This window comes from Nicotiana sylvestris, chromosome 1 (genome assembly GCF_000393655.2).
Source record: "Nicotiana sylvestris chromosome 1, ASM39365v2, whole genome shotgun sequence".
Taxonomy (NCBI): Eukaryota; Viridiplantae; Streptophyta; class Magnoliopsida; order Solanales; family Solanaceae; genus Nicotiana; species Nicotiana sylvestris.
In genome coordinates this window covers 65,303,352-65,330,034 of record NC_091057.1, presented here as the reverse complement: position 1 = coordinate 65,330,034, position 26,683 = coordinate 65,303,352, and the positions used below count along the sequence as shown (strand labels likewise).

General features: G+C 40.3%; 1 protein-coding gene across 1 annotated transcript in view; it reads left to right on the top strand.

The window, feature by feature from the left end:
- Positions 1–8,277: 8,277 nt before the first annotated feature.
- The window catches only part of LOC104227607 (2-hydroxyisoflavanone dehydratase-like), a 177,579-nt gene continuing 159,173 nt past the window's right edge, over positions 8,278–26,683 (top strand). Inside the window, exons 1-2 of the mRNA XM_070148610.1 lie at positions 8,278–8,650; positions 8,925–9,059. Of these exons, the coding sequence (XP_070004711.1) occupies positions 8,278–8,650; positions 8,925–9,059 (508 nt within the window). The remainder of the gene's footprint in view (positions 8,651–8,924; positions 9,060–26,683) is intronic.

Genomic DNA, 26,683 nt, shown 5'->3' with positions numbered 1-26,683 from the left:
AAGCCACTCGGGCAATAATAAAATATGATTCTCAGCCCAAAATATCATTTAAAAGATCATTTAAGTGTTAAAACAGAGTAAACATGGCTGAGTACGAAAATAGTGAAATATAACATGACTGAGTTCAGGTATAAAGTTAAAACAGTGAGAAAATATCAATAAAAGTCCCCTAAAGGTTCAAATAGTTGGCACGAAGCCCAAATATGATATTCAACCCAAATAATGATGATAGCAAATAGATTTCAGTCAAATACGCGGTAAAATAGTCATTCGGGATGGACTAAGTCACAATCCCCCAACAATACATGATTCCACGCTCATCATCTAGCATGTGCGTCACTTCAATATAGCACAACGATGTGTGAATCCGAGGTTTCACACCCTCAGAACATCATTTACAATCATTACTCACCTCAATCCGGTGAAATCTCTAGCTCGCGATGCCTTTTCCCCTCGAATCGGACTCCACTCGCATCGAATCTATTCAAAATCAGAATAACTGCGTCAAAATTTGCTAAGGGAATGAAGCCCAAGCGAAAATAATCAACATACGACACAAATCCCGAAATTACCAAAACCTGACCCCTGGACCACGTCTCGAAATTTGATAAAATTCACATCAATAGATTCCTTATCCCCCTACGAGTTCATACATATCAAAAGTTCTGAAATCCGACCTAAAATGGTCCTTCAAATCCTCAATCAAAAGTCTAAGTTTCAAAGCCCTAGTTTATCCAAACTTTGATCCTTAAATTCCATAAATTACAAGCCTAATCCGCGAAATAATACCATGGAAATGAGTTTTAGGTCCAAAATCCTTACCTCATTGAAGTTCCCCTAAAATCCCTCTTCAAAATCGTCCAAAATGCTCCCAAGCCGAATTAGAAATGGTGAAAATAGCTCAAAATTGCGAAGGACACAATTTATACCTTCTGCCCAGGCATTTTCGCATCTGCGACCATATACCCGCTTCTGCGGTCCTTGAACTACTTCTGTGGAAATCACTTAAACGGCCAACTCTGTATCTGCGGTCAGCACTCCGCACCTGCGCCTTTGCAGGTCCGGTCCCACAACCGCACCCGTGGTTCCTGCCATCTTCCCAGCTTCTGCTTTTGCGATCACTTTTCCGCACATGCGGCGTTGCACCTGCGGTACCCAATCTACAGGTGAGGAAATACCAGAAGCAGCAAAAATCTGCAATTTCACCAAGTCTCAAACTCCTCCGTCAACCATCCGAAATCACCCCGAGGCCCGTGGGACCTCAACCAAAAGCACAAACATATCCCATAACCTTATTCAAACTTTTTCCAACCTTCAGAATGCTCAAAACAACAGCGAAACACCAAATTCGCATCGGATTCAAGCCTAAAATTTCCAAAATCTTCTAAATTACGCTTTTGATAAAAAACCCAAACAAAGCACGTCCGAATGACCTGAAATTTTGCAAACATATCCCAAATGACACAACGGAACTATTGAAACTCTCGGAATGCCATTCCGACCCCTATATCAAAATCTCACCTACCACTCGGAAATTGCCAAAAATCCGCTTTCGCTAATTCAAGCCTAAATCTACTTCGAACCTCGAAAACTCATTACGATCATGCTCCTAAGTCCCAAATCAACTTCTGAAGCTAACCAAACCATCGAAACTCACATCCGAGTCCTCTAACACATAAGTCAACATCCGGTTGACTTTTCCAACTTAAGCTTATTCAAAAGAGACTAAGTGTGTCAAACCTTACCAAATCCTTTCCGAACCCTAACCAATCATCCCGATCACATATAGAACCTTTATACAAATCAGTAACAATAAGAAAAGAGAGAAATGGAGCGGTAACTCATGAGTCGACTGGCCGGATTGTCACATGGAGGTCATGGGAAATCACTTGGGCCTGCTTTAGGCTCCCTATGGTGTAGCTTCTTCTTTTTATTTTTATTTATGTAATTTATTCATCTGGTTTGTAATAATTTGTAAACAAATATTGGGGGATTAGTGAAAAGGGTGGGTAGTTACATATTTGTGGGGTAATATGGGTAGGAACCATGCCTATAGGATGTTATATTTGATATGTTTGCCTTACCATGTTAGAAACCATGCCTATAGGTCTCAAGTGGCTCCAATAATAAAAATCATGTTTATAGGTCTTAAAATCATCCTCACAGGTAGATACCATACCTATAGAATATGATCCAGTTCAACTTTTGTTATAACGGGTAATTATATGTGTTTTTATTTGGTATCATGCCTACAAGTTTATAACATCAGTTATTAACAATTAGATATCATGACAATAGGGAAAAACATCAAAAATTTTGCCTATAGATCTAAAAATCAGTTTAGTTTAAATAAGCCAATCCAGTTTACGATTAGTTCACTTTGAAACTAGTCAAATTATTGGTTTGTTTTCCCTGAAATGAATTCTTTCAAATACTGCCCTAATCAATCACTAGACAGCATGCCTATAGGGACTTAAGAGTCAGTTTTAAATTCTGCCCACTATTTTACTATATAGTTATTATGCTCTTAGGGCACCACTATTCCGCGTGTAGGTAAGCCTATAGGGCGTTTTCAAATCCTGTAACTCTGAAACTGTTTCTGCTACTTAATGTTGTTCTGATTTAATAGGCTTAAAATCAGTAGGCAAACTGATAAGGTCATTACTGCTGAGTTTATTGAATAAGCTGCCTATGTTCTATGTCTTGATATTCACTTAAACATCATGTCTTAGGATACTGTTTAACAATAAGGCCTTTATTTGTGTTTGAGTCGTGCTGCTTATGTGTGTTGTTTGTGGAGATAAACTTGAGCCTCTAATTGCTTATTTTCTGCCTTATGTGCTAAGGTCCTAACTGTGCTTGCCTGTCACCTTAGTATTTCTCCTTTAAACCTTAATGGTCTGTCTAGAACTTTTGATAGGTAGAGGTCCTAAATTTCCTCCAGGACCATTAAGAAGTGATGGGTAACTGCACGCAATTGAGATCGCTATCAACACTCGTTTTAATGACCACTAAGGGGGTGGGAAGGATAGATATGGGATATGATGACTATGCACTAATGTCACGTGTAGCCCCTCATTGAAGAGTATTTACCAGACATTTTGTGGGGTGATCCTATAGGCTAACCAACCTAGGACTCCCCCTTTCCGAAATCCCTTCTGTTTAAAATTTTGTAAACAACTTGATCAAAACCTTTGTCTTATTATTTGAGTTATACAATATCCAACGTGTTTTACTTGCAAATTATTTAATTCAACTACTTAATTGTTAATGGACTAATTCATAAATATAAGTTCGGTCGGGACCCACCATTGTGGACCGAGAGGGGTTCCTAACACCTTCCCTTCAAGGTTATTTCGAGCCCTTACCATAATCTCTGGTAATTCAAACCAATCCAAGAGTTAATCGCTCTAGGTGCCCTAACGTACCATAATCCGTTAGGTGGCGACTCTTCAAAATACCCAATTCCTAAAAGAAAATGAGTGATTACCCCCATGAATGTCGAAACCCAGACTTTCTCCACGGAGTAAAAAAAGGGGCGCGACACCTAGGGTTCTACTAACATAATAGATAGGAAACTGCGTACCTTCTTCTTCCTGGACCAAGACACCATTTACTGCTACCTCGGAGACTACCAAGTAGAGGTATAACTACTCGTTTGCCTTCGGGGTGTACAACAAATGAGGTCTTAATAGGTATCGTTTGAATTCTTCTAAAGCCTGCTGACATTCTGAGGTCAAAGAGAAGTCATTCTTCTTCAATAATGAGAATAATCGATGACTTTTGTCAGATGACCCCGAAATGAATCGGCCTAATGCGGCAATTCCCCGGTCAGTCTCTATACTACCTTGATGTTATCAACTATGGTGATATTGTCTATGGATTTTATCTTGTCTATTGATCTCTATTCCCAGTTAGACACCATGAAACCGAGGAATTTACTCGAGCCGACTCCAAAGGCACACTTCTCCGGATTCAACTTTATGTTTTACTTCCTCAGTATGTCGAAGGTTTCCTGCAAATTCTTTAAATGGTCCTCTGCTTGCAGTGACTTAACTAACATATCATTGATATATACATCCATTGATTTTCCTATTTGTTCCTCGAACATTTTGTTAACTAGGCGTTGATACATGGCACCGACATTTTTTAACCTAAACAACATTATGTTATAACAATAGGTACTGAATTTAGTTATAAAAGAAGTCTTCTCTTGGGCACCCGAGTCCATCCGTATTTGGTTGTACCCGAAATAGGCATTGAGAAAACTCAGCATCTCATGCCCGGTCGTAGCAATGATTATTCGATCGATGTTAGGCAAAGGAAATGAATCTTTCAGGCATGCTTTGTTCTGGTCCTTATAATCTACACACATTCTAAGTTTGTTTCCCTTTTTAGGTATGACCTCTATGTTAGCTAGCCAATCCGGGCATTTAACTTTCCGAATGGAACATATTTTCAAGAGTTTAAATAACTTGTCTTTGATGAATGCGGGTTGATTTCGGATTGTGGCCTCCTCTTCTGCTTGACTGAGGGAAATTCTGGATCTAAGCTTAATTTGTGAGTTGTCACCTCTAGTAGTATCCCTATTATATCTAAGTGGGACCAGGCAAAAGAATCATCATTAGATTTAATAAAATCAATAAGATTTTTTCCTAAGCTCGGGGGTTAACCCTGTGCCCAGGTATACCTTTCTATTTGGTAGATACTTGATCAGCACGACCCGTTCCAATTCTTCGATCGTTGATTTGGTGGCATCGGTATCATTGGGTGCTATAAAGGATCTCGAGATCTCGAAATCATTGTCGTCATTCATTGGGTGTTCTCCCTGTTTATCTGCCCTGTTAGGGTCGGGAGCGGTGATTGATATTTGGTGGCTTTATCTTTAACCAATCCCTCGCCTTTTGATGTTGTGATATATGGCATCGGGATCACCTTCTTGACAACGAAGATCTCCTTTACGATCGAATATTTCCCGTAGACAGTTTTGATTCTGCCTGGGCTGGGAAACTTCAGCGCCAGTTGTAAGGCCGAAGGCATCACTATCATGCTGTGGACCTATGGCCTCCCGAACAAGGCATTGTATCTCATGTCTCCCTCTATTACATTAAATTTTGTTTCCTGAGTGGTCCGAACAGTGTTTACCGGTAGGGTTATTTCACCTTTTATTGTCTCACATGCCATGTTGAACCCGTTCAATACTCGTACTTTTGTTATGATTTGGTCCAATAATCCTAATTGTTCATCGACTCTCCATCAGATGATGTTGGTTGAGCAACCTGGATCAATTATCACATGTTTATTTCCAGATTTATTAATAAGTACGGATATTACCAACGCATCGTTGTGATGTTGAATAATGCACTCGGCATCCTCATCATTGAACGGGATGGACCCCTTTGGGATGTAGTCCCGAGTGCATTTTCCCTTGTGGTAGAAACTTTGGTGCACTTTATCATTGTCCTTTGTGGGACATCTAATCCCCTAATGATCATGTTGATCACGTGGTGAGGCTTGTCTTGCTCAATTTGTATGTTGGCGTCCCTGCTTTTGAAATGATTTTTGGCTCGCTCACTTAGGAATTCCCGAAGATGCCTATTCTTGAATAGATAAGCTATTTATTCCCTTAGCTATCGACAATCTTCGGTCCTATGACCATGAGTACCATGGTATTTACGTATCTAGATATGATCCCTTTTGTGCGGGATCGGACTGAAGTGGCCTTCGACATTTGCTTTTCTTGATGAGACCAATGGCTGACACTATACTCGCAGCATCCATGTTGAGGTTATATTCCAGTAGTATCAGGGCTTCTGTGACCCCAAGTAATCTATCGAAACCATTCTTACTCATCAGACCTTGGTTGCTAGGACCTTGGTCTCTTCTCCTGTCATTCCTGGCTAGGTGGTGACTAGGTCTGTTTCCCATTTTATCCGAGATGTATGGTTGATACTGATCTCGGATCGACATTGGCTCCTAGTCCATAATTCGTTTATACATGTAATTCACTTTATTGGGATAAAAAGACCCCGATGGGCCCCTAGTTGGTTGTCCTTGACCCTGATCATTGACTGGTACCTGTTATGAACATCGGCCCAAGTAACCACCGGGTACTCTACTAATTTTTGCTTCAATTGTTGAGAAGCAATGAAACTTAGGGGGTTGAGCCCTTGAGTAAATGCCTAAATGGCCTAATCATCTGCAACTGGGGGTAGGTCCATCCGTTCCATCCGGAACCTCGAAACGAACTCCATAAGAATCTCGTTGTCCCTTTGCTTGACTTTGAAGATTCCTCGTCTCGACCTTGATAGCATCGACATAGGCTTTACTGAAGGCATCTGCAAGCATAGCAAATAAATTAATAGAATATGGAGGTATGTTTTTGTACCATATCATTTCCCCTTTAGATAAGGTTTCAAAATTTTTTTTCAACAACATCTACTTGATCTTGCCATCCTCTAGTTCATTGCCTTTTATTGCACACGTGTAGGAGTTCACATGCTCGTTCGAATCTGTGGTCCCATTATATTTTGGAATATCGGGTATTTGAAACCTCTTTGGAATTGGCTTTGGTGTCGTGCTTGGGGGAAAAGGTTTTTGAATAAACTTTTTGGAATCCGGTCCTTTCAATATTGGAGGCGCTCTCGGGATCTTATCGACACTTGAATTGTAAGTTTCCACCTTCTAGTGATTTGCCTCTTCTTCTTTTCGCCAGACTCCACCCATTTTGTTAGTGCTTTGAGCATTTTCATTACCTTGGAAGTCTCTTCGGGTCTGAACTCATCTAGTTTTGCGACAATCCGTTCGTCTCTCCGAGCGTCTTCTCTAACCCGCTTGGGTTCGACTGTGTTCTGTGTGGGATTTTGACTCTGGAGTTGTGCTTTTCCACTTGCTAAGCTTATAGCATTTCAAAAACCAATTGGAAACTAACTCTATCACCTTCCCCTTCGGCCGCTTCTCGAGATGATGGCTGGGGTGACACGTGAATGTTATTTTCAGGAACAGTCTGCAGGTTGATATTGATGGCAATTTGTGAGTTGGCATCGAATGAGTCAGCGATTCGAACACCATTAGGATCAATGGGGGGTACGTCATTGCTTGGTAGCACATTATTGTTTTCAACGTGGTGGCCTGACTCCGCGTCAACGTTCAAGTGAGCAGACTTAGAATTTGATATTTTAAGTAAAACTGAAATCAAACTTCAAAGAGCAATTATAAAATAGGGTGTGTTATGGAGATTCATATTAAATCACCATTATTATCCTTAGCTCCACGGTGGGCGCCAAATTGTTTACCCTTAAAACGAGTAACAATTGAATTTATACATGATTTAAAGGATACATAATTTAATTTTAACACGAATGATCTAAGAACACCAAATAATTGAATTGAAGGAAAACCAAACAATCAAACCAAACACGACATATGATTAGACATGGTTTTATGATGAATACTGAAAGTTGATTCCGATCAAGCCCTCGAATGGGCCCAGTTGCAATTGAATATACAATCAGCTGAAGAACACTTTGAACAGTAATCAAAGAACAAAAATAAACTGTATAGCTTTTGTATACGTACCAGCGGTGATCTTATAAATAAATGGTTCTCCCCTTTATATAGTAGAGTAGTTTTAATCCTAGTACAAGTCTAATAAGGTAAAAAGCTTTCTCTTCTAGTAAATAGTGATACACAGTTAATATCGAGCGACATTTGTGCCATAATATTTGGTTAATAGCGGATATTTCAGCCCCTCGTTTGTCCTGTCTAACCGTCTTCCCTTAGCCTCGGTTCTTTACTTTGCTCGAGCTCAATTCTTCTCATGCTTGGCCGTGTCCGATTCTTGGTGCACCATTCGTCCTCCCCGGACTGATCTGTGGGAGCCCTCGGCTTTACCCGAGACCATATCGGGTCGTGATGTCCTCTTGTTTCTTTACCGAAAAATCTGGGGTAACTTTATCCCCTATTTTACCTTCACACATTAATAAAATAAAAATAAAAGTTAATTTATTTCTAAATATAAAAGAATATATTCATATTAAGAAGAAACTATAAAGAAGTTATGACCGGCGGGACCACCTTTCTCCATATGCATTTAGCTTCAACCTCCCCAACACATGGAAAATGATATTTCTACTATCCAATTAAATAATAAGAAATATATTTCTTTACCATTAGTATAAATTTTCATCTCGTGTTTTCATTCTTGTCCATGTTCAACACTTCCTGTTTATATATATCTCCTTTGCACCTCCAAAACCATTGAATCACTTATAGACCATGGATTCCGGCGACAATGAGGTGATAGTTGATTTCTCCCCACTCCTCCGTGTCTACAAGAATGGCCGTGTTGAGCGTATTTTCGGCTCACCTATCGTTCCGCCGATCCCGGAAGATCCTGCCACCGGCGTTGCCTCAAAAGACATAGAAATTTCACCAGAAATCAGAGCCAGAATTTACCTCCCAAAGCTCAGAACAAAAAACACCGACCAAAGATTCCCCATCTTAGTCTATTATCACGGCGGTGGATTTTGTCTCGAATCTGCTTTCTCTTTCCTCGACCAACGTTACCTTAACCTTATAGTCTCCGAATCCAATGTTGTTGCTATTTCAGTAGAATACCGTCTTGCTCCAGAACATCCTCTTCCTGTAGGTAAGTAGGTTACCTTGAACAGCGAGATCCTCTCATATAGAAGTTTGAATTAATAGAAACTGTACACTTTTATTTACTTTGAGTATGGTGGGATTAATTTTTTTTTTTATGAGCCAAAGAAGTAAATATTTTTTTAGGAATCAGTGATAGCATAACATGAATCCATGACTTCTATTATACTCATACTATGTTGAGTTGTGCGACTGTATCTCATTTAAAATTTTAAAATACTAGAAAGAGTATATTTTTATTTACTTAATTATGTTTTTGCCAGGTTACGAGGATTCTTGGACTGCACTTCAATGGGTTGCGTCACATGTTCTTGACAAACCCGGATTCGAAAAGGAACCATGGTTAGTTAACCATGGTGATTTTGAGAAGGTACTCATTGGGGGTGATAGTGCTGGAGGTAACATAGTTCACAATATATCTCTCAGGCCTGGTCTTGAAAGCTTGAATGGGGGAGTTAAAATCTTGGGTTCTATTCTCTGTTTTCCTTACTTTTTGTCATCTAGTGAATTTAAGGAAGATAGTTTGCCTGGTAGGATTTGGGCTTTTGTGAATCCATCAGCTGAAGATGGAGTTGATGATCCAAGAATTAATCCTTTTGTAGAAAAAGCTCACAGTTTATCAGGATTGGGGTGTCCAACATTTTGGTGTGTGTTGCAGAGAAGGATGAGATGAGAAATATAGGGATTCAGTATGTTGAAGCTGTGAAGAAAAGTGGGTGGAAAGGGGAAATAAAGTTGATTGATGTGCAAGGAGAAGATCATTGCTTTCAGGTCTTTGATCCTGAAACTGAAAAGGCCAAAGATTTGATTAAAGGAATTGCTGATTTTGTCAAACTCTCCTGTGTGTGACTCTTTGTATGATGTTTTTATCTTCTTAATTCCACTTGTTGTCCATCCTTTTTATTTCTTTTAGTTTTAATTTTTAATGAGTAATAAAAAAGGAGTCCGGAACCTAAATACTATTTTTTTTACTCAAATTACGTTAATAGGTGTTAAAAAAAATACATATTTATATATAGTGTGCAATTACAAAACGCTATACCTTAACGTTAACGTTTGCCGTTAAGGTATAGCGTCTTGTATTCATACGCTATATCGCATGATGATTTGACTGTCATATATAGCGTCTTGTTATTGTACGCTATATATAGCGTTTTCTTTTCATACGCTATACCCCCATTTAAATACTGCCCTTCGTCTTCTTCTCCGACTAGAACCCTTTCCCCCATTTTTTTTAAAACCCCCTACTTCTGGTCCCCCCCACTGCTCGATCTTAAAAAAAAAATTGTGCCCCCCCCCCACACACAAAAGGTTAAGAACGTAGGTCCCACATCGTAGTAGAGCATTATATTATTGTGGTTTAACTCCTTCGTCTTTAAATTTTCACACAAAACACTCACTACATCGAGGTATTTCGATTTATTTTATGTCCAAACTTGTATAATAATCTATATCACTGCCTATTGAATGTGTTTTCATATCGTTTTGTGTTTTGTTTGCGAAACTAGTATGTTATATTTATCCAGACTTAGATATTAGTGTTCTTAAAAAATGTAAAATTGAGATTTAATTTTTTATGTTAATATCCGAATTTAGATATTAGTGTTTCCATGTTGTTTTGTGTTTTATTTGCGAAACTAGTATGTTATATGTATTTTTTTTGAATGTTATGTGATTAAAATGTATTTGTTGTTTATATTTAGTTTATTTATTAGCGTAGTAAAATGTAGAAACTTTTAGCGTAGTAAAATGCGGAAACTTTTAGCGTAGTAAAATGTAGAAACTTTTAGCATAGTAAACTGTATAGTATTTTAGCGTAGAATCCCTGTAGTTTAAGTACTTCTTATACTGGTAGATGAAAATATATACTTTGTACAACTAAATAATCAAAATATTAAATTTGACACACATAATTATTCATGATAGTTTTGTGCTACTGGGCCTCAAATATCGAGCCTGGAACCCAATAGTTATATATACTATGTACAATCAAATAATTAAAAAAATAAGAATTTAAATTATAAAACAACATACACAAACTAATCAAAAAATTGAATTTGACACGCATAAATATTAATGATAGTTTTGTGCTACTGGGCCTCAAATATCGAGCCTCGAACTCAATTGCTATATATACTTTGTACAATCAAATAATTAAAATAAAGAATTTAAATTATAAAACAAACACACACAAAATAATCAAAAAATTGAATTTGACACGCGTAAATATTAATGATAGTTTGGTGCTACTGGGCCTCAAATATCGAGCCTGGAACCCAATAGTTATATATACTTTGTACAATCAAATAATTAAAAATTAAGAATTTAAATTATAAAATAAACACACACAAAATTATCAAAAAAATGAATTTGACACGCATAAATATTAATGATAGTTTGGTGCTACTAGGCCTCAAATATCGAGCCTGGAACCCAATAGTTATATATATTTTGTGCAATCAAATAGTTAAAAATTAAGAATTTAAATTATAAAACAAACACATACAAAATAATCAAAAAATTGAATTTGACACACATAAATATTAATGATAGTTTGGTGCTACTGGGCCTCAAATATTGAGCCTAGAACCCAATTGTTATATATACTTTGTACAATCAAATAATTAAAAATACAATTAATGTTGTTTAATTTACAGTTGACGACATGGACGCGCCTATAGATCCCATCCCTTACTCTCGTGAGCTATTAGTGATTCAAGGCGATCATAGGTCCGCCCATATATGGGAGGGAGAGTTACTGTCCCAGACTCTCCGCGCTAGGAGAGTGGACGACCTATGGGATTTTCTGAGGCACAGCGATCTCCATGAGCGTGTAGTCCATCGCCTCCAGGATACGGGATTCTATAGGATTATTGAGATCGGGCGGATACAGGTTGATTGGGCTTTGATCATGGCGTTGATTAAGCGGTGGCGACTGGAGACACACACTTTTCACCTGCCCATTGGCGAGGCTACCATCACGCTGCAGGACATAGAGGTTTTATATGGCTTGCCCGTTGATGGCATGGCCGATTCACTGCCTATTGCTATGAGATATATGTCGCGTGATGCTTGTTTGGACATGCTACATCAGCTCAAGGGGTTCAGGCCACAGGACGAGACTGCATCGTCGGGTGCTAGTCGGTTGACTTTGACCCCTATTAGACAGTACCTGGAGGTACTCCACCTCGATATCACCGACGATACAGAGGAGGTACATATCACCATGTATACGAGGTTGTTGTTGCTTCTTCTATTTGGAGGGGTCTTGTTCCCGAACACTTTGGGGAACCTAGTCAGCCTGAGATTTTTGCATCATCTTCAGCTGCTAGATGAGTTATCCTATTATAGCTGGGGTGCTGCTGTTCTCGGCTACATGTATAGGCAGATGTGTCCGGCGAGCATGGGCACTCAGAGAGATGTTTTATGGTTTTATGCTGCTTCTACAGGTGACAACATATTCAAATAATCTTTTCATCAGTTCCAACTCTACCTAGTTAGAATTTATCTTAAACCTTACATTAACTTTGTATGTTAGGTTTGGGCCTGGGAGCGGTTCTTGCAGTTTCAGCCACCTCGAGCACAATTAACTCCTAATGTAGCACCTTTGTTTCTCCCTCTAGCCAGGAGGTGGGTTCTCCGACGTACACTTTCACGAGAGTATGATGCTCATCATAATCTCTCCATCTGCAGGGATGTGTTGGATCTGCTAGAGGGCGCACTGGTAAATATGTACCTAAGCTTACCTGGTGTAGATTAATTTAGTGTTGCGCATACTCACGTTTCATGTTCTTATTTGATAGTTCATCTGGATGCCATACAGCGACAATTTGATAGCTTCCTTACCAGCTTATTGCTCGGCCGACCGATTGATTTGGAGCACTTCTTCCCCACAATATATACCGAGTGGGCCTATATGGGAGCCTACACATTATTAGAGGGATGATCGTTGCAGGGCGGACGACGCATTTATGGCATGGTTAGCGGCACAGATCCATATCTGGGACCATCGAGATCAAATGATTCCGCCCCCACCTACATAGATCTAGGAGGTAGCTATTCAGAGGTATATTTCCTGGTACCGGCACATCACCCAAATTTTTTTCGGGAACCTTATTTATCAGGCTGGCGGTCGGTACATTCCATACGCCGGGCGACATGAGGCGCTGGTATGTCCTATTATTATTCATTATAATATGTTTTATTTTAGTGCAGTATATGTAGTTTATATTTTATACGTTGTGCAGGCTATTGGACTACATATAGTGTATCAAATAGGACTGCAGATGTAGGATTATGTCGGCGATCCTGCGGATGCCTTGCAGGATTACAACCGTCAATTTGTAGAGTTGGCAACCCGGACACTGTAGCGAACTCAGGAGAATCAACGTTTGTCACATATGCCTGATTATGTAGAGCCAAAAAAGTATGAGTAAGGCCCTGGTATGGCACAAGGTGGTGGTGCCCGACGAGGTGGAGGTGCCCGACGAGGTGGTAGTGCCTGATGAGGCAGGGGTGCCGAACGACGTGGCGGTGGGCAGAGAGGAGGTGGTCCCCTGCAACGGGGCGTTGAGGCCCCTGCTGATTATGTTGCTGCTGATCTGCCGGGTGGCCTATATGAGATGGACATTCCGTCATACAACCTTGGGATATATCTCACTCTAGGGACTTCGCAGGTGACCCCGTCAGGTAAATTATTGATCACGGGCACGGATCTTTCTGGAGTGGATTGGGATACATACTTTGTTACAACCCATATCCACATGTGTTAGTTCATGCCATATATTAGTTAACATAAATCCAAGAAGAAATTATCTTTGAGATGATAAGAAGTCAATCCTATTGGTCTTAAGTGATACAAGAGTGTATAAGAGTGATTAACAAGTATTAGAAGTTAAATGAATCAAGGATGTTGTAACTCGTATTTTCAAGTAATCTAGCAGTGCTTAATACACTCAAGAGTTCATTTATTAAGGTATTTTAATCATATAATATCCGTATTATAAGTCTTGAAGTCAAACGAGTTATGAAACAAAAGTCGACAAAAGTTGTCGCAACTTAGGTTCATAATTTTACTTAAACATTAGGTCATATGTTTCTAATCTTTTCTCCTAATTTACAAGGAATTACGGGGTGATATACCAACCAAATTAAAGATCTAAGAGTATATTTCCAAATCATTAAACCGTTCATCGATACGATCTCGGAGTAGAGAGATATTCGCGTTTTCGCGAGACTGCGCCAAGCACCTCTCTATGGGGCCCACTAAGGCGGTTTAAGATATTTGGACCTATATAGGATGCCTCCAACCCGTTTTAAGTCATTTCTTCTCACTATTTTCAGACCTTAGAACCCTAGGAACATCCTCTCAAGGTTCTCTCAAGATTCAAGACCCAAAAAAGGGGCAAACAACACAAATCAAGTGTCGGGAATTCCGTGGCGCTAGTAAGTCTCTTGTTCTTCTTGTTGTTGCTCATTTTTGTGTCGTTCCAGCTCGTGTGGGAGGTTGTTTTAAAGGGTTTATGTTCTGTAAATACTCCCTCATGTTCTTAATATCAATCCTAGGTGATTTCAAGCCTTCTAAAGTGATTCTAGTGCCGAAAAACACTAATTGATCGCTAGTTTCGCTTTTTTGTTGTTGTGGCAGCATTGGAGGGATATTTCATGGAAATTTAAGGTCAAATTGGAGTTGTTATTTCTGTATAAAGGTAAGTAACCTCTTACTCTATATGTATTTAAGATTATCCAAGTTGCGGCTAAGCCATTGAAGCTAGAACTTGTGAAATATATATCGAAAGGCTTGGTAGTAATGTTATTGTTTTGTGGACTGTTTTGCGTTGCTGTTGGGCTGCGTATTTTACTACTGTTTTGTGGAGTTTTGGAGGAGGAAGGGTGTGGAGAAACACCATATATATGTAGGGTTATGGGCTGATAGTTATTCGTAACATTTCCAGGTTGTTTGACACGACTACGGTGGTCGTCGTATGTATGGAGTGATTAGGCTGTGTGTGGACTATTTTGGGAGGCTCAATATGTTTATTATTGATGTTGTTTGGGCTGTTTGGTGATTGTTTTGAATGGTGTGAGGTCATATATATAGGGGAGGTGCTGTCCGTTTCATCGTAAAATAGGTTGTGGTCGATACATAATAGTTATGACGCTTAAATGATAACGATAGTATCGTTTCTCTTATTGTAGACTAAGGAGTTTTGACAATTGCATAGCTTGAGATTGGGGCAGTATATACAAGGTATGTGAGGCTATCCCTTTCCTTCTTTTGCACGACTCCGATTGTACATAATGTAATGAACGAGCTTCCAAGATACTCTACTCTTAGAAGCTAGCAGTACTTACATTGTTTTCCCTCTTATGGAACGATTGATGTTAATGTTGCTTCTCTTATTCTTATGTTATCAATGTTGTTGGTACTTCCTAATTCTTATAAGGTTCATAGTGAAGAGTTAGTCCTAATAACGTGTACAGAGGATACCGACCTTACGTCACTCCGAAAGGTTTAGAATGTGATTCCATGAGTCGAGCATGCATTATATATATGTATCTATTTTACTCTACCGAGCCATGCTATAGTTGGCCGGGTACGGCACCTATTGTGCAACCACTGATCAGTTGGGTTTTACCGAGCTCCACGTGGCCGGGTACGATTCTACCGAGCCTTATGATGGTCGGGTACATTTTTTTACCGAGCCTATTATGGCCGGGTACGATATGATGATGATGATGCCCACAGAGGCGAATTTTTTAAGGGTTTATGTATTTATACATATGTATCATGCATTTCATGTAAGTAGCCCTCAGAGGTACTAAGATGTTACATGTTGTATATTCTCTATCCTTGTTTACATTACTGATCGTATTTATGGTTCCTTGCCTTACATACTCAGTACTTTATTCGTACTGACGTCCTTTTATTTGTGGACGCTGCATGTCGTGCTGCAGGTCCTGATAGACAGGCAGGTGCAGCTCCCCCACCACAGTAGACTGTCCAGTTCAGCGGTGATTGGCGAGATCCCTTCTCCGGACTTGCCTTGGTCTTGGTATGCAATTTTTGTTATAGACATTATGGGTATGTCGGGGCCCTGTTCCGGCTATGTTGCAACACTTATGTTCTTTTAGAGGCTCATAGACAGGTGTCGGCTCATGTATAGTTTGGTATGCCTTGTCGGCTAGTTTTTGTTGTATAGTCTTTCATAGTAGCGTGGTAGCTCATACCTTATATGTAGTTTCTTGATTGTCTGGTCATCCCCTGCTATGTATGTTCATGCCGTCATATTTTATTGCTGGTTGTCCATGATCCAGGTCTACCATTTATATTGATCTCGTCAGCCCTAAAAGATAATAATGAAGGTTAGATGAAATGTACGTTGGTGCTCGGCAAGTGTGGTCGGGTGCTAGTCATGGCCCTCCAGTTTGGGTCGTGACAAACTTGGTATCAGAGCAAGTCTGTCCTAGGGGTTGTCTATGAGCCGTGTCTAGTAGATTCTTGATTATGGATGTGTAGCGCGCCACATTTATAATCAGGAGGCTACATGACATCTAGGGTTGTTACCTTCTTCCTGAATCTAGATCGTGCGTAGAGTTGAGTCGTAAGTGTTCGTCTCTAATATTCACCTTGTTTTTTTCAGTGATGCCTTCGACTAGGAAGCAAACGATTAGTAGACGGCTTGATACAGCAGCGGGAGAGGGTACCAGTCAGGTGCCCCAAGTCAGAGCAGGACAAAGTGAGGCTCAGAGTGAGATGCCCTCTCATACCTCATCTACTCCATCTCCTCCAGAGGATATTAGAAGGCACCCAGCGCCTCCAGTTCCTCCGTCTGGCACTCCAGACCAGGATATGCGGAGTGCTTTGCAGTTATTGACTAGCTTGGTAGCTGCTCAGGCTCAGAGGCAGAATACAGGTGCTGCTGAGAAACCAGTTAGTACAAGAGTTCGTGATTTTATTAATTTAGACCCTCCAGTGTTTACCGGATCAGACCCCAAGGAGGACCCACAGACTTTTATTGACCAGGTTCATCGTACACTTCGGGTTATGCATGTTAGTGATACAGAGGCAGTAGAGTTGGCTTCTTATCGGCTACGGGATTTAGCGGTTCTCTGGTATGATAGTTGGGAGAGATCCAGGGGTCCGAACCCTCCTCCAGCTGTGTGGAAGGAATTTTTCTGAGGCCTTTCTTCGTCACTACTTGCCAGTTGAGATACGACGAGCTAGAGCTGATAAGTTCTTGAACCTTAGACAAGGTAATATGAGTGTGCGAGAGTACAATATGCAGTTTGATTCTTTGGCAAGGTATGCTCCCCATATGGTGGCCGAGATGAGTGATAGGGTGCATATGTTCGTGAATGGGTTGGGACCACATCTGATAAATGAGTGTACGACAGCCTCCTTGGTGGAGGGCATGGATATTTCCCGTATTCAAGCTTATGCCCAGACCCTAGAGGATCGTAAGCGCCAGCAGAGGGCAGTTAGGGAGCAGGATAGGGGCCAGCATAAGAGGGCGAGATTTGCAGGGTATTCTGATGACTTCAGAGGCCGCATCAGGCCACAGTTTTCGAGGAGTTCGGCGCCACCTGTAGCTAGTGCTCCTCCACAGTTTCAGAGGCCTCGATATGATCGATCCTATTCTGGTCCAGGTCAGAGTTCGCGGGCATCTGGCTCGCAACATCACAGGGATACTAGTCAGATGAGACCCCCAACACCACATTGTGATCAGTGCGGCAAGGCCCACTTTGGACTGTGTCGTCGAGGTTCTGATGCATGCTATTCGTGCGGGCAGCCTGGCCATATGATGCGGGATTGTCCTAATAGAGGAGGTGATGGTATGGCTCAGCCGACTGGATCTGTGTCTGGTTCTTCCTCATCAGTTCGACCTCCAGCACGGGGTTTTCAGCAGTCGACAGGTCGTGGTAGGGGTAGAGGTGCAGTGCCGAGTTCGAGTGGTGCTCAAAATCGAACCTATGCTCTAGTAGGTCGACAGGATCTCGAGTCGTCTCCAGATGTTGTTACAGGTATTATATCTGTGTTTTCTTATGATGTATATGCGCTGATTGATCCGGGATCTACATTATCATATGTTACACCCTTTGTGGCTAATAAGTTTGGCATTGAACCTGAATTGATAAGTAAACCCCTTGCGGTATCTACTCCGATAGGAGATTCTGTGATTGCTAGAAGGGTATATAGAGGTTGCACTGTGATGATTTGTAGTCGTCAAACCTCGGCAAATTTATTTGAGTTAGAAATGGTTGATTTTGATGTGATAATGGGAATGGACTGGTTGGCCTCATGCTATGCAAATGTTGACTGTCGTACGAAGATGGTTAGGTTCCAATTTCCGGGTGAACCCGTCATTGAATGGAAAGGGAACATTGCTACACCGAAAGGTAGGTTTATTTCCTATCTTAAGGCAAGGAAAATGATCTCAAAAGGTTACATTTATCATCTCGTTCGCGTTAGGGATGCGGAGGCGAAACCGCCTACTTTACAATCAATCCCTGTGGTCAACGAATTCCCAGATGTTTTCCCAGATGAACTCCCAGGCCTTCCTCCTGAAAGGGAGATTGAGTTTAGCATTGATGTGTTGCCTGACACTCAACCGATCTCTATTCCTCCATACAGAATGGCCCCGGCAGAGTTGCGAGAGTTGAAGGTGCAGTTGAAGGACTTGCTAGATAAGGGCTTTATTAGGCCTAGCACTTCACCTTGGGGTGCACCAGTCCTATTCGTGCGGAAGAAAGACGGGTCGTTACGGATGTGTATCGACTATCGACAGTTGAATAAGTCTACTATAAAGAACAAGTATCCACTTCCAAGAATTGATGACCTGTTTGACCAACTCCAGGGTGCCAAGTATTTCTCCAAGATTGATTTACGTTCAGGGTATCATCAGGTGAGGGTTAGGGAGAAGGATATTCCAAAGACGGCCTTCCGGACAAGATATGGGCACTTTGAGTTCTTGGTGATGTCGTTCGGGCTAACAAATGCCCCAACAGCTTTTATGGATCTCATGAATACTATATTCAGGCCCTATCTTGATGTGTTCGTGATTGTATTCATTGATGACATTCTAGTGTATTCTCGTTCGGAGGCGGAACATGCGGGCCACTTGCGGATAGTATTACAGATGCTTCAGGATCGTAAGTTATATGCTAAGCTCTCCAAATGTGAATTCTGGCTGAACTCAGTAGCATTCCTTGGCCATGTGATATCTGATGAGGGTATTAGTGTCGACACTCAGAAGATCGATGCAGTAAAGAATTGGCCGAGACCTACAACACCATCAGAAGTCCGCAGCTTCCTAGGGCTAGCAGGATATTATAGGCGGTTTGTAGAAGGATTTTCCTCTATATCATCACCATTGACTAAGTTAACACAAAAAGCTACCAAATTCCAGTGGTCTGACACTTGTGAACGTAGTTTTCAGGAGTTGAAGAATCGATTGACATCTGCACCAGTGCTCACTCTTCCTGAAGGAACAGAAGGTTATGTGGTATATTGTGATGCCTCAGGTATAGGTTTGGGGTGCGTATTGATGCAGCGTGGGAATGTGATTGCTTATGCATCAAGACAATTGAAGAAGCATGAAAAGAATTATCCAACCCATGATTTGGAATTGGCTGCAGTAATATATGCTTTGAAGATATGGCGGCACTACTTATACGGCGTCCATGTTGACATCTACACAGATCACAAGAGTTTACAATACATCTTCAAGCAGAAAGAGTTGAATTTGAGGCAGCGTAGGTGGCTTGAATTATTGAAAGACTACGACGTCGAGATATTGTATCATCCCGGTAAAGCCAATGTTGTGGCAGACGCTCTCAGCCGTAAATCAATGGGAAGCTTAGTACATATTGAGGCAGGTAGATGGGGGTTGATTAAAGAGCTTCATCAGCTAGCCAATATGAGAATCAGATTGTTAGACTCTGATGACGGAGGTGTTACTGTACAGAATACATCAGAATCATCTTTGGTAGCCGAGGTAAAAGCACGACAATATGAAGATCCTATCTTAGTACGATTAAGAGAAAGCATTCAACAGTGTAAAAGTATGGCTTTTGGGATCGGAAAAGACGGGGCACTGAGATACCAGAGCCGATTGTGTGTGCCTAATGTGGCAGGGTTGCGAGAGAAGATTATGAATGAGATTCATCAATCCCGATATTCCATCCATCCCGGCTCGACAAAGATGTATCATGATGTCAAGGAGCAGTATTGGTGGGATAATATGAAGAAGTCTATTGCAGAATTTGTAGCCCAGTGTCCCAATTGTCAACAAGTAAAGATAGAACATCAGAAACCCGGTGGATTGCTTCAAAATATAGAGATTCCGACCTGGAAGTGGGAGGTGATTAATATGGACTTCATTATTGGATTACCTCGCTCTTATCATAAGTTTGACTCCATCTGGGTGATAATTGATCGACTTACAAAATGTGCCCATTTTCTGCCAGTAAAGACAACTTACACGGCTGAAGATTATGCGAAGTTGTATATCAAGGAGATTGTTAGGCTTCATGGTGTGCCCATATCTATTATATCAGACCGAGGAGCTCAATTTACGGCTAACTTTTGGAGGTCTTTCCAGAAGGGTTTAGGCACACAAGTAAATCTCAGCACTGCATTTCATCCGCAGACTGACGGACAGGCTGAACGTACCATTCAGACACTGGAAGATATGCTACGAGCATGTGTTCTAGATTTTAAGGGGAATTGGGATGATCATCTTCCACTCATAGAATTCGCCTATAACAATAGCTACCATTCCAGTATTAAAATGGCCCCATACGAGGCACTATACGGGAGGAGATGTAGATCACCAGTTGGATGGTTCGAAGTCGGTGAAACAGAATTATATGGGCCAGATTTGATTCACCAAGCTATTGAGAAGGTGAAAGTGATACAGGAGCGATTGAGGACGGCACAAAGCAGGCAAAAATCTTATTCTGATGTCCGACGTCGTGATCTAGAGTTTGAGGTTGGTGATTGGGTTTTCCTGAGGATCTCACCAATGAAGGGTATTATGCGTTTTGGGAAGAAAGGTAAGCTGAGTCCAAGGTATATCGGGCCGTATAAAATTCTTCGACGGATTGGACAGGTTGCTTATGAGTTAGAATTGCCATCCGAATTGGAATTTGTCCACCCGGTATTCCATGTATCTATGTTGAGAAAATGTATTGGAGACCCTTCTCGAGTCATCCCTATCAAAGATGTACAAGTTACAGAGGACCTATCATATGAAGAAGTGCCAGTGGCGATATTAGATCGGCAAGTCCGCAAGCTGAGAACAAAAGATGTAGCTTCCGTCAAAGTATTGTGGAGGAACAAAAATATGGAAGAAATGACATGGGAAGCAGAAGAGGAGATGAAGTCTAAATACCCTTACTTATTCCAGAATGAAGATAACAAGGATGCTGGTGGAAGACAGGATACATTGGAAGGTGAAACGGCTCTATGAGGTAAGCAATAATTTGAGAATACTCCTCCTTAATACAAAATGGTGATATGTAGATAATGTAAATACGCATAATGCTTTGTGTAGCCTTGTGAAGCCATATGTTGGGCTTAATTACTTGCAAGTTTTGCTAGTGACCATTTTATAGGGGAAAATTGATCGGAAATTTCCATTGGAATCCACGATGATTTAAACTCCCCATAAACCCTTACATTCGAGGACGAATGTTCCTAAGGGGGGGAGGGTGTTACAACCCATATCCACATGTGTTAGTTCATGCCATATATTAGTTAACATAAATCCAAGAAGGAATTATCTTTGAGATGATAAGAAGTCAATCCTATTGGTCTTAAGTGATACAAGAGTGTATAAGGGTGATTAACCAGTATTAGAAGTTAAACGAATCAAGGATGTTGTAACTCGTATTTTCAGGTAATCTAGCGGTGCTTAATACACTCAAGAGGTCATTTATTAAGGTATTTTAATCATATAATATCCGTATCATAAGTCTTGAAGTCAAACGAGTTATGAAACAAAAGTCGACAATAGTTGTCGCAACTTAGGTTCATAATTTTACTTAAACATTAGGTCAAATGTTTCTAATCTTTTATCTTTATTTACAAGGAATTATGGGGTGATCTACCAACCAAATTAAATATATAGGAGTCTAGTTTCCAATGCATTAAACCGTTCATCGATACGATCTCGGAGTAGAGATATATTCGCATTTTTGCGAGACTGCGTTAAGCACCTCTCTATGGGGCCCACTAAGGCAGTTTAAGATATTTGGACCTATATAGGATGCCTCCAACCCGTTTTAAGTCATTTCTTCTCACTATTTTCAGACCTTAGAACCCTAGGAACATCCTCTCAAGGTTCTCTCAAGATTCAAGACCCAAAAAAGGGCAAACAACACAAATCAAGTGTCGGGAATTCCGTGGCGCTAGTAAGTCTCTTGTTCTTCTTGTTGTTGCTCATTTTTGTGTCGTTCCAGCTCGTGTGGGAGGTTGTTTTAAAGGGTTTATGTTCTTTAAATACTCCCTCATGTTCTTAATATCAATCCTAGGTGATTTCAAGCCTTCTAAAGTGATTCTAGTGCCGAAAAACACTAATTGATCGCTAGTTTCGCTTTTTTGTTGTTGTGGCAGCATTGGAGGGATATTTCATGGAAATTTAAGGTCAAATTGGAGTTTTTATTTCTGTATAAAGGTAAGGAACCTCTTACTCTATATGTATTTAAGATTATCCAAGTTGCGGCTAAGCCATTGAAGCTAGAACTTGTGAAATATATATCGAAAGGCTTGGTAGTAATGTTATTGTTTTGTGGACTGTTTTGCGTTGCTGTTGGGCTGCGTATTTTACTACTGTTTTGTGGAGTTTTGGAGGAGGAAGGGTGTGGAGAAACACCATATATATGTAGGGTTATGGGCTGATAGTTATTCATAACATTTCCAGGTTATTTGACACGACTACGGTGGTCGTCGTATGTATGGAGTGATTAGGATGTGTGTGGACTATTTTGGGAGGCTCAATATATTTATTATTGATGTTGTTTGGGCTGTTTGGTGACTGTTTTGAATGGTGTGAGGTCATATATATAGGGGAGGTGCTGTCCGTTTCATCGTAAAATAGGTTGTGGTCGATACATAATAGTTATGACGCTTAAATGATAATGATAGTATCGTTTCTCTTATTGTAGACTAAGGAGTTTTGACAATTGCATAGCTTGAGATTGGGGCAGTATATACAAGGTATGTGAGGCTATCCCTTTCCTTCTTTTGCACGACTCCGATTGTACATAATGTAATGAACGAGCTTCCAAGATACTCTACTCTTAGAAGCTAGCAGTACCTACATTGTTTTCCCTCTTATGGAACGATTGATGTTAATGTTGCTTCTCTTATTCTTATGTTATCAATGTTGTTGGTACTTCCTAATTCTTATAAGGTTCATAGTAAAGAGTTAGTCCTAATAACATGTACATAGGATACCGACCTTACGTCACTCCGAAAGGTTTAGAATGTGATTCCATGAGTCGAGCATGCATTATATATATGTATCTATTTTACTCTATCGAGCCACACTATAGTTGGCCGGGTATGGCACCTATTGTGCAACCACTGATCAGTTGGGTTTTACCGAGCTCCACGTGGACGGGTACGATCCTACCGAGCCTTATGATGTCCGGGTACATTTTTTTTACCGAGCCTATTATGGCCGGGTACGATATGATAATGACGATGCCTACAGAGGCGAATGTTTTAAGTGTTTATGTATTTATACATATGTATCATGCATTTCATGTAAGTAGCCCTTAGTGGTACTAAGATGTTACAGGTTGTATATTCTCTATCCTTGCTTACATTACTGATCGTATTTATGGTTCCCTGCTTTACATACTCAGTACTTTATTCGTACTGACGTCCTTTTATTTGTGGACGCTGCATGTCGTGCTGTAGGTCCTGATAGACAGGCAGGTACAACTCCCCCACCACAGTAGGCTGTCTAGTTCAGCGGTGATTGGCGAGATCCCTTTTCCGGACTTGCCTTGGTCTTGGTATGCATATTTGTTATAGACATTATGGGTATGTTGGGGCCCTGTTCCGGCTATGTTGCCGCACTTATGTTCCTTTAGAGGCTCACAGACAGGTGTCGACTCTTGTATAGTTTGGTATGCCTTATCGGCTAGTTTTTGTTGTATAGTCTTTCATAGTAGCGTGGTAGCTCATACCTTATATGTAGTTTCTTGATTGTCTGGTCATCCCATGCTATGTATGTTCATGCCGTCATATTTTATTGTTGGTTGTCCATGATCCAGGTCTACCATTTATATTGATCTCGTTAGCCCTAAAAGATAATAATGAAGGTTAGATGAAATGTACGTTGGTGCTCGACAAGTGTGGTGGGTGCTAGTCATGGCCCTCCAGTTTAGGTCGTGACATACTTTCTAGGTTTGTCTACTGTTGCTGAGGATCGGCCGACCCGAGATTTACATAGTGGGCGCCGGCTGAGTTATGGTTCATCATCACAGGCGCAGGTATGGTTTTCATAGTATTGAATTAGAATTTGTCTTTATTTTCCATAACTTTGTTAATTTCCTTTTTAAGGCTGAACGCGATGTTGACATGGCTGCGACAGATGATTACATTTAGGAGCTCGACGAGATAGTGGTACGACAATTTAAATTGTTGTGACTTATTATATACTTTGCTATACTGAGCTTTTTATTTTTATGTAGGTTTCTACTGGACTGACGACCCCTTCTACTATTCCTATCAGCACCACTGATTATCATGCAGCGGCGCATTCGGCTATAAGGAGGCGACTTGATGATGACGATCCCGATAGCATACCCACGCGGGATGCGATGCGCCTCAGGCCAGTGGCTACGTTGAAGCACATTGGATGCGGGACACATTGATTTTATTCTTTTTTTTTTGTATTATATGTAAATAATATTTTTGTATATACATTAAGAACAACTTTTATATAATATGTGCATTACTTTTTTTATTTCTCTATTAATTAGCTAGTTTCGTACTACAACACAAACACAAGTCGTAAAAACCTAAATTCCATTACAATGAATGAAAATAAAGTTCATTACAACAAATTTAGTTTAATACTACAATACGAACACAAACATAGCAACTTAACATAATTAAAATTCAGCACAACTTTAAAAAAACACGACACAGGAAACATAAAGATAAATTGATACACTAAACACATACATTTAGTCACTACCGTCCCTACTCTCTGCTCCAACCACTTAAATTGTTCTAACAACTTTTTTTTCTTCTCCTACCTCTTTAAGTTTCGCTTTCAACTCCATAACCTCTTTTTTAAGTTGTTTTTCACGTTCCTACTATTTTAAACACAAATCATTAAGATCGTTCAACAATTCTTTGTAGTATTCCTGATGACAGGGTTCATCAATCCATACCTCAAAATCGCAAATAGGTTCGCCAGGAACCTTACAAAACTTGTTCAAATATTCCTAGAAGCGGCGTCCAGCTTCACCATTATCCCAACAACTTTGCATCTGGCATTTTTTTCCGCACTTGCACCTTGGTACATAAAGAGGTTGAGACATTTTTCTGTTAAAAAAACTTGCTTTTCTTGAAAGATTTGCTATTAGTTATTTTTGAGCGCAGAAAATATGTAGAATGAGCTCGTCATTTATAGGCAAGACAACACACATAACGTACTATTTAACTGCACTATATATAGACATAACATAGTATTTACTCGCGCTATGCCTTGCGTGTTAAATGTTCTGACGGGTACGAAACAACTTTATGTCAGTTGGGAACCTTTATTAGATCGACAAGACAACACACACACATAACATACTATTTAACCGCGCTATACATAGACATAACGTAGTATTTACCCGCGATATGCCTTGCGTGTTAAATGTTTTGACGGGTACGAAACAACTTTATGTCAGTTGGGCAGCTTTATCAGATCGACAAGACAACACACGCACACATAACGTACTATTTAACCGCGCTATACATAGACATAACGTAGTATTTACCCGCGATATGCCTTGCGTGTTAAATATTCCGACGGGTACAAAACAGCTTTATGTCAATTGGGCAGCTCTATCAAATCGACAAGACAACACACACACATAAATTAATCAGATTTATGAAATTTCAATGTTGTTTCCAGTTCTTCCAAATATATAATTTTTTTTATTATCATTAAAAACTGAAATGGAGAAATTCAACTCATAATTAACAAACATAATTTTATTTTATAAATCTTGCAATATAAACAAAACAACTAAATATTACAACACAAACTCATTGATAGTTAGGCACAATAGAAGAACACCCACCACGAGCTTGATTACTATTGCCACCCAAAGGTCATTTTTGACGGTCGTGTCCTGTTTGCGAGCATATACCACATCTGCGCGCATAAACGGTATCACTAACATCCATTTGGTTCCATATACGCGTTATCTTCTTCACCTGTATTCGACGCAAATAGGACTTGTTATATACCATTTTAAATGGTTTAGGCGGCCAATAATGCTCAGCACCCACTGGCTGCAACTGCCCACTATATGTGTTTAGGTACTTCGCAACACTATATTGTTGATCAACATAGTTGGTTACACCTAAACCAACTTGTTGAAAGCACTTGATGGCATGTGAGCAAGGCATGTGGTAGATGGACCATTTCCCATAAGAGCATAACCTTGTAGATTCATTTACAGTATGTACATTATTACCTCAATTTTGGTAGATAGCGGTGCGAACTTCAAAAACATTTCTTTTGTTATCATACTACAAAAATGAATGCCAATGCGCTCGCCGTCTGTATTTCTCAAATCTCTGTATCGGCACTGGCATAAATTCAACACCCCTTTCCATTAGTGACGTTGCAGCTGCAGACTTTTCAACAAACTTCTCCGCTATCTGCTTGAATGACATCCACACCATGGTTGTGACAGTCAATTCTCTTGCCGACTTCAATAACCCGTTGAAAGACTCTGACACATTTGTAGTCAGAGTTCCCCATCGTCTCCTACCATC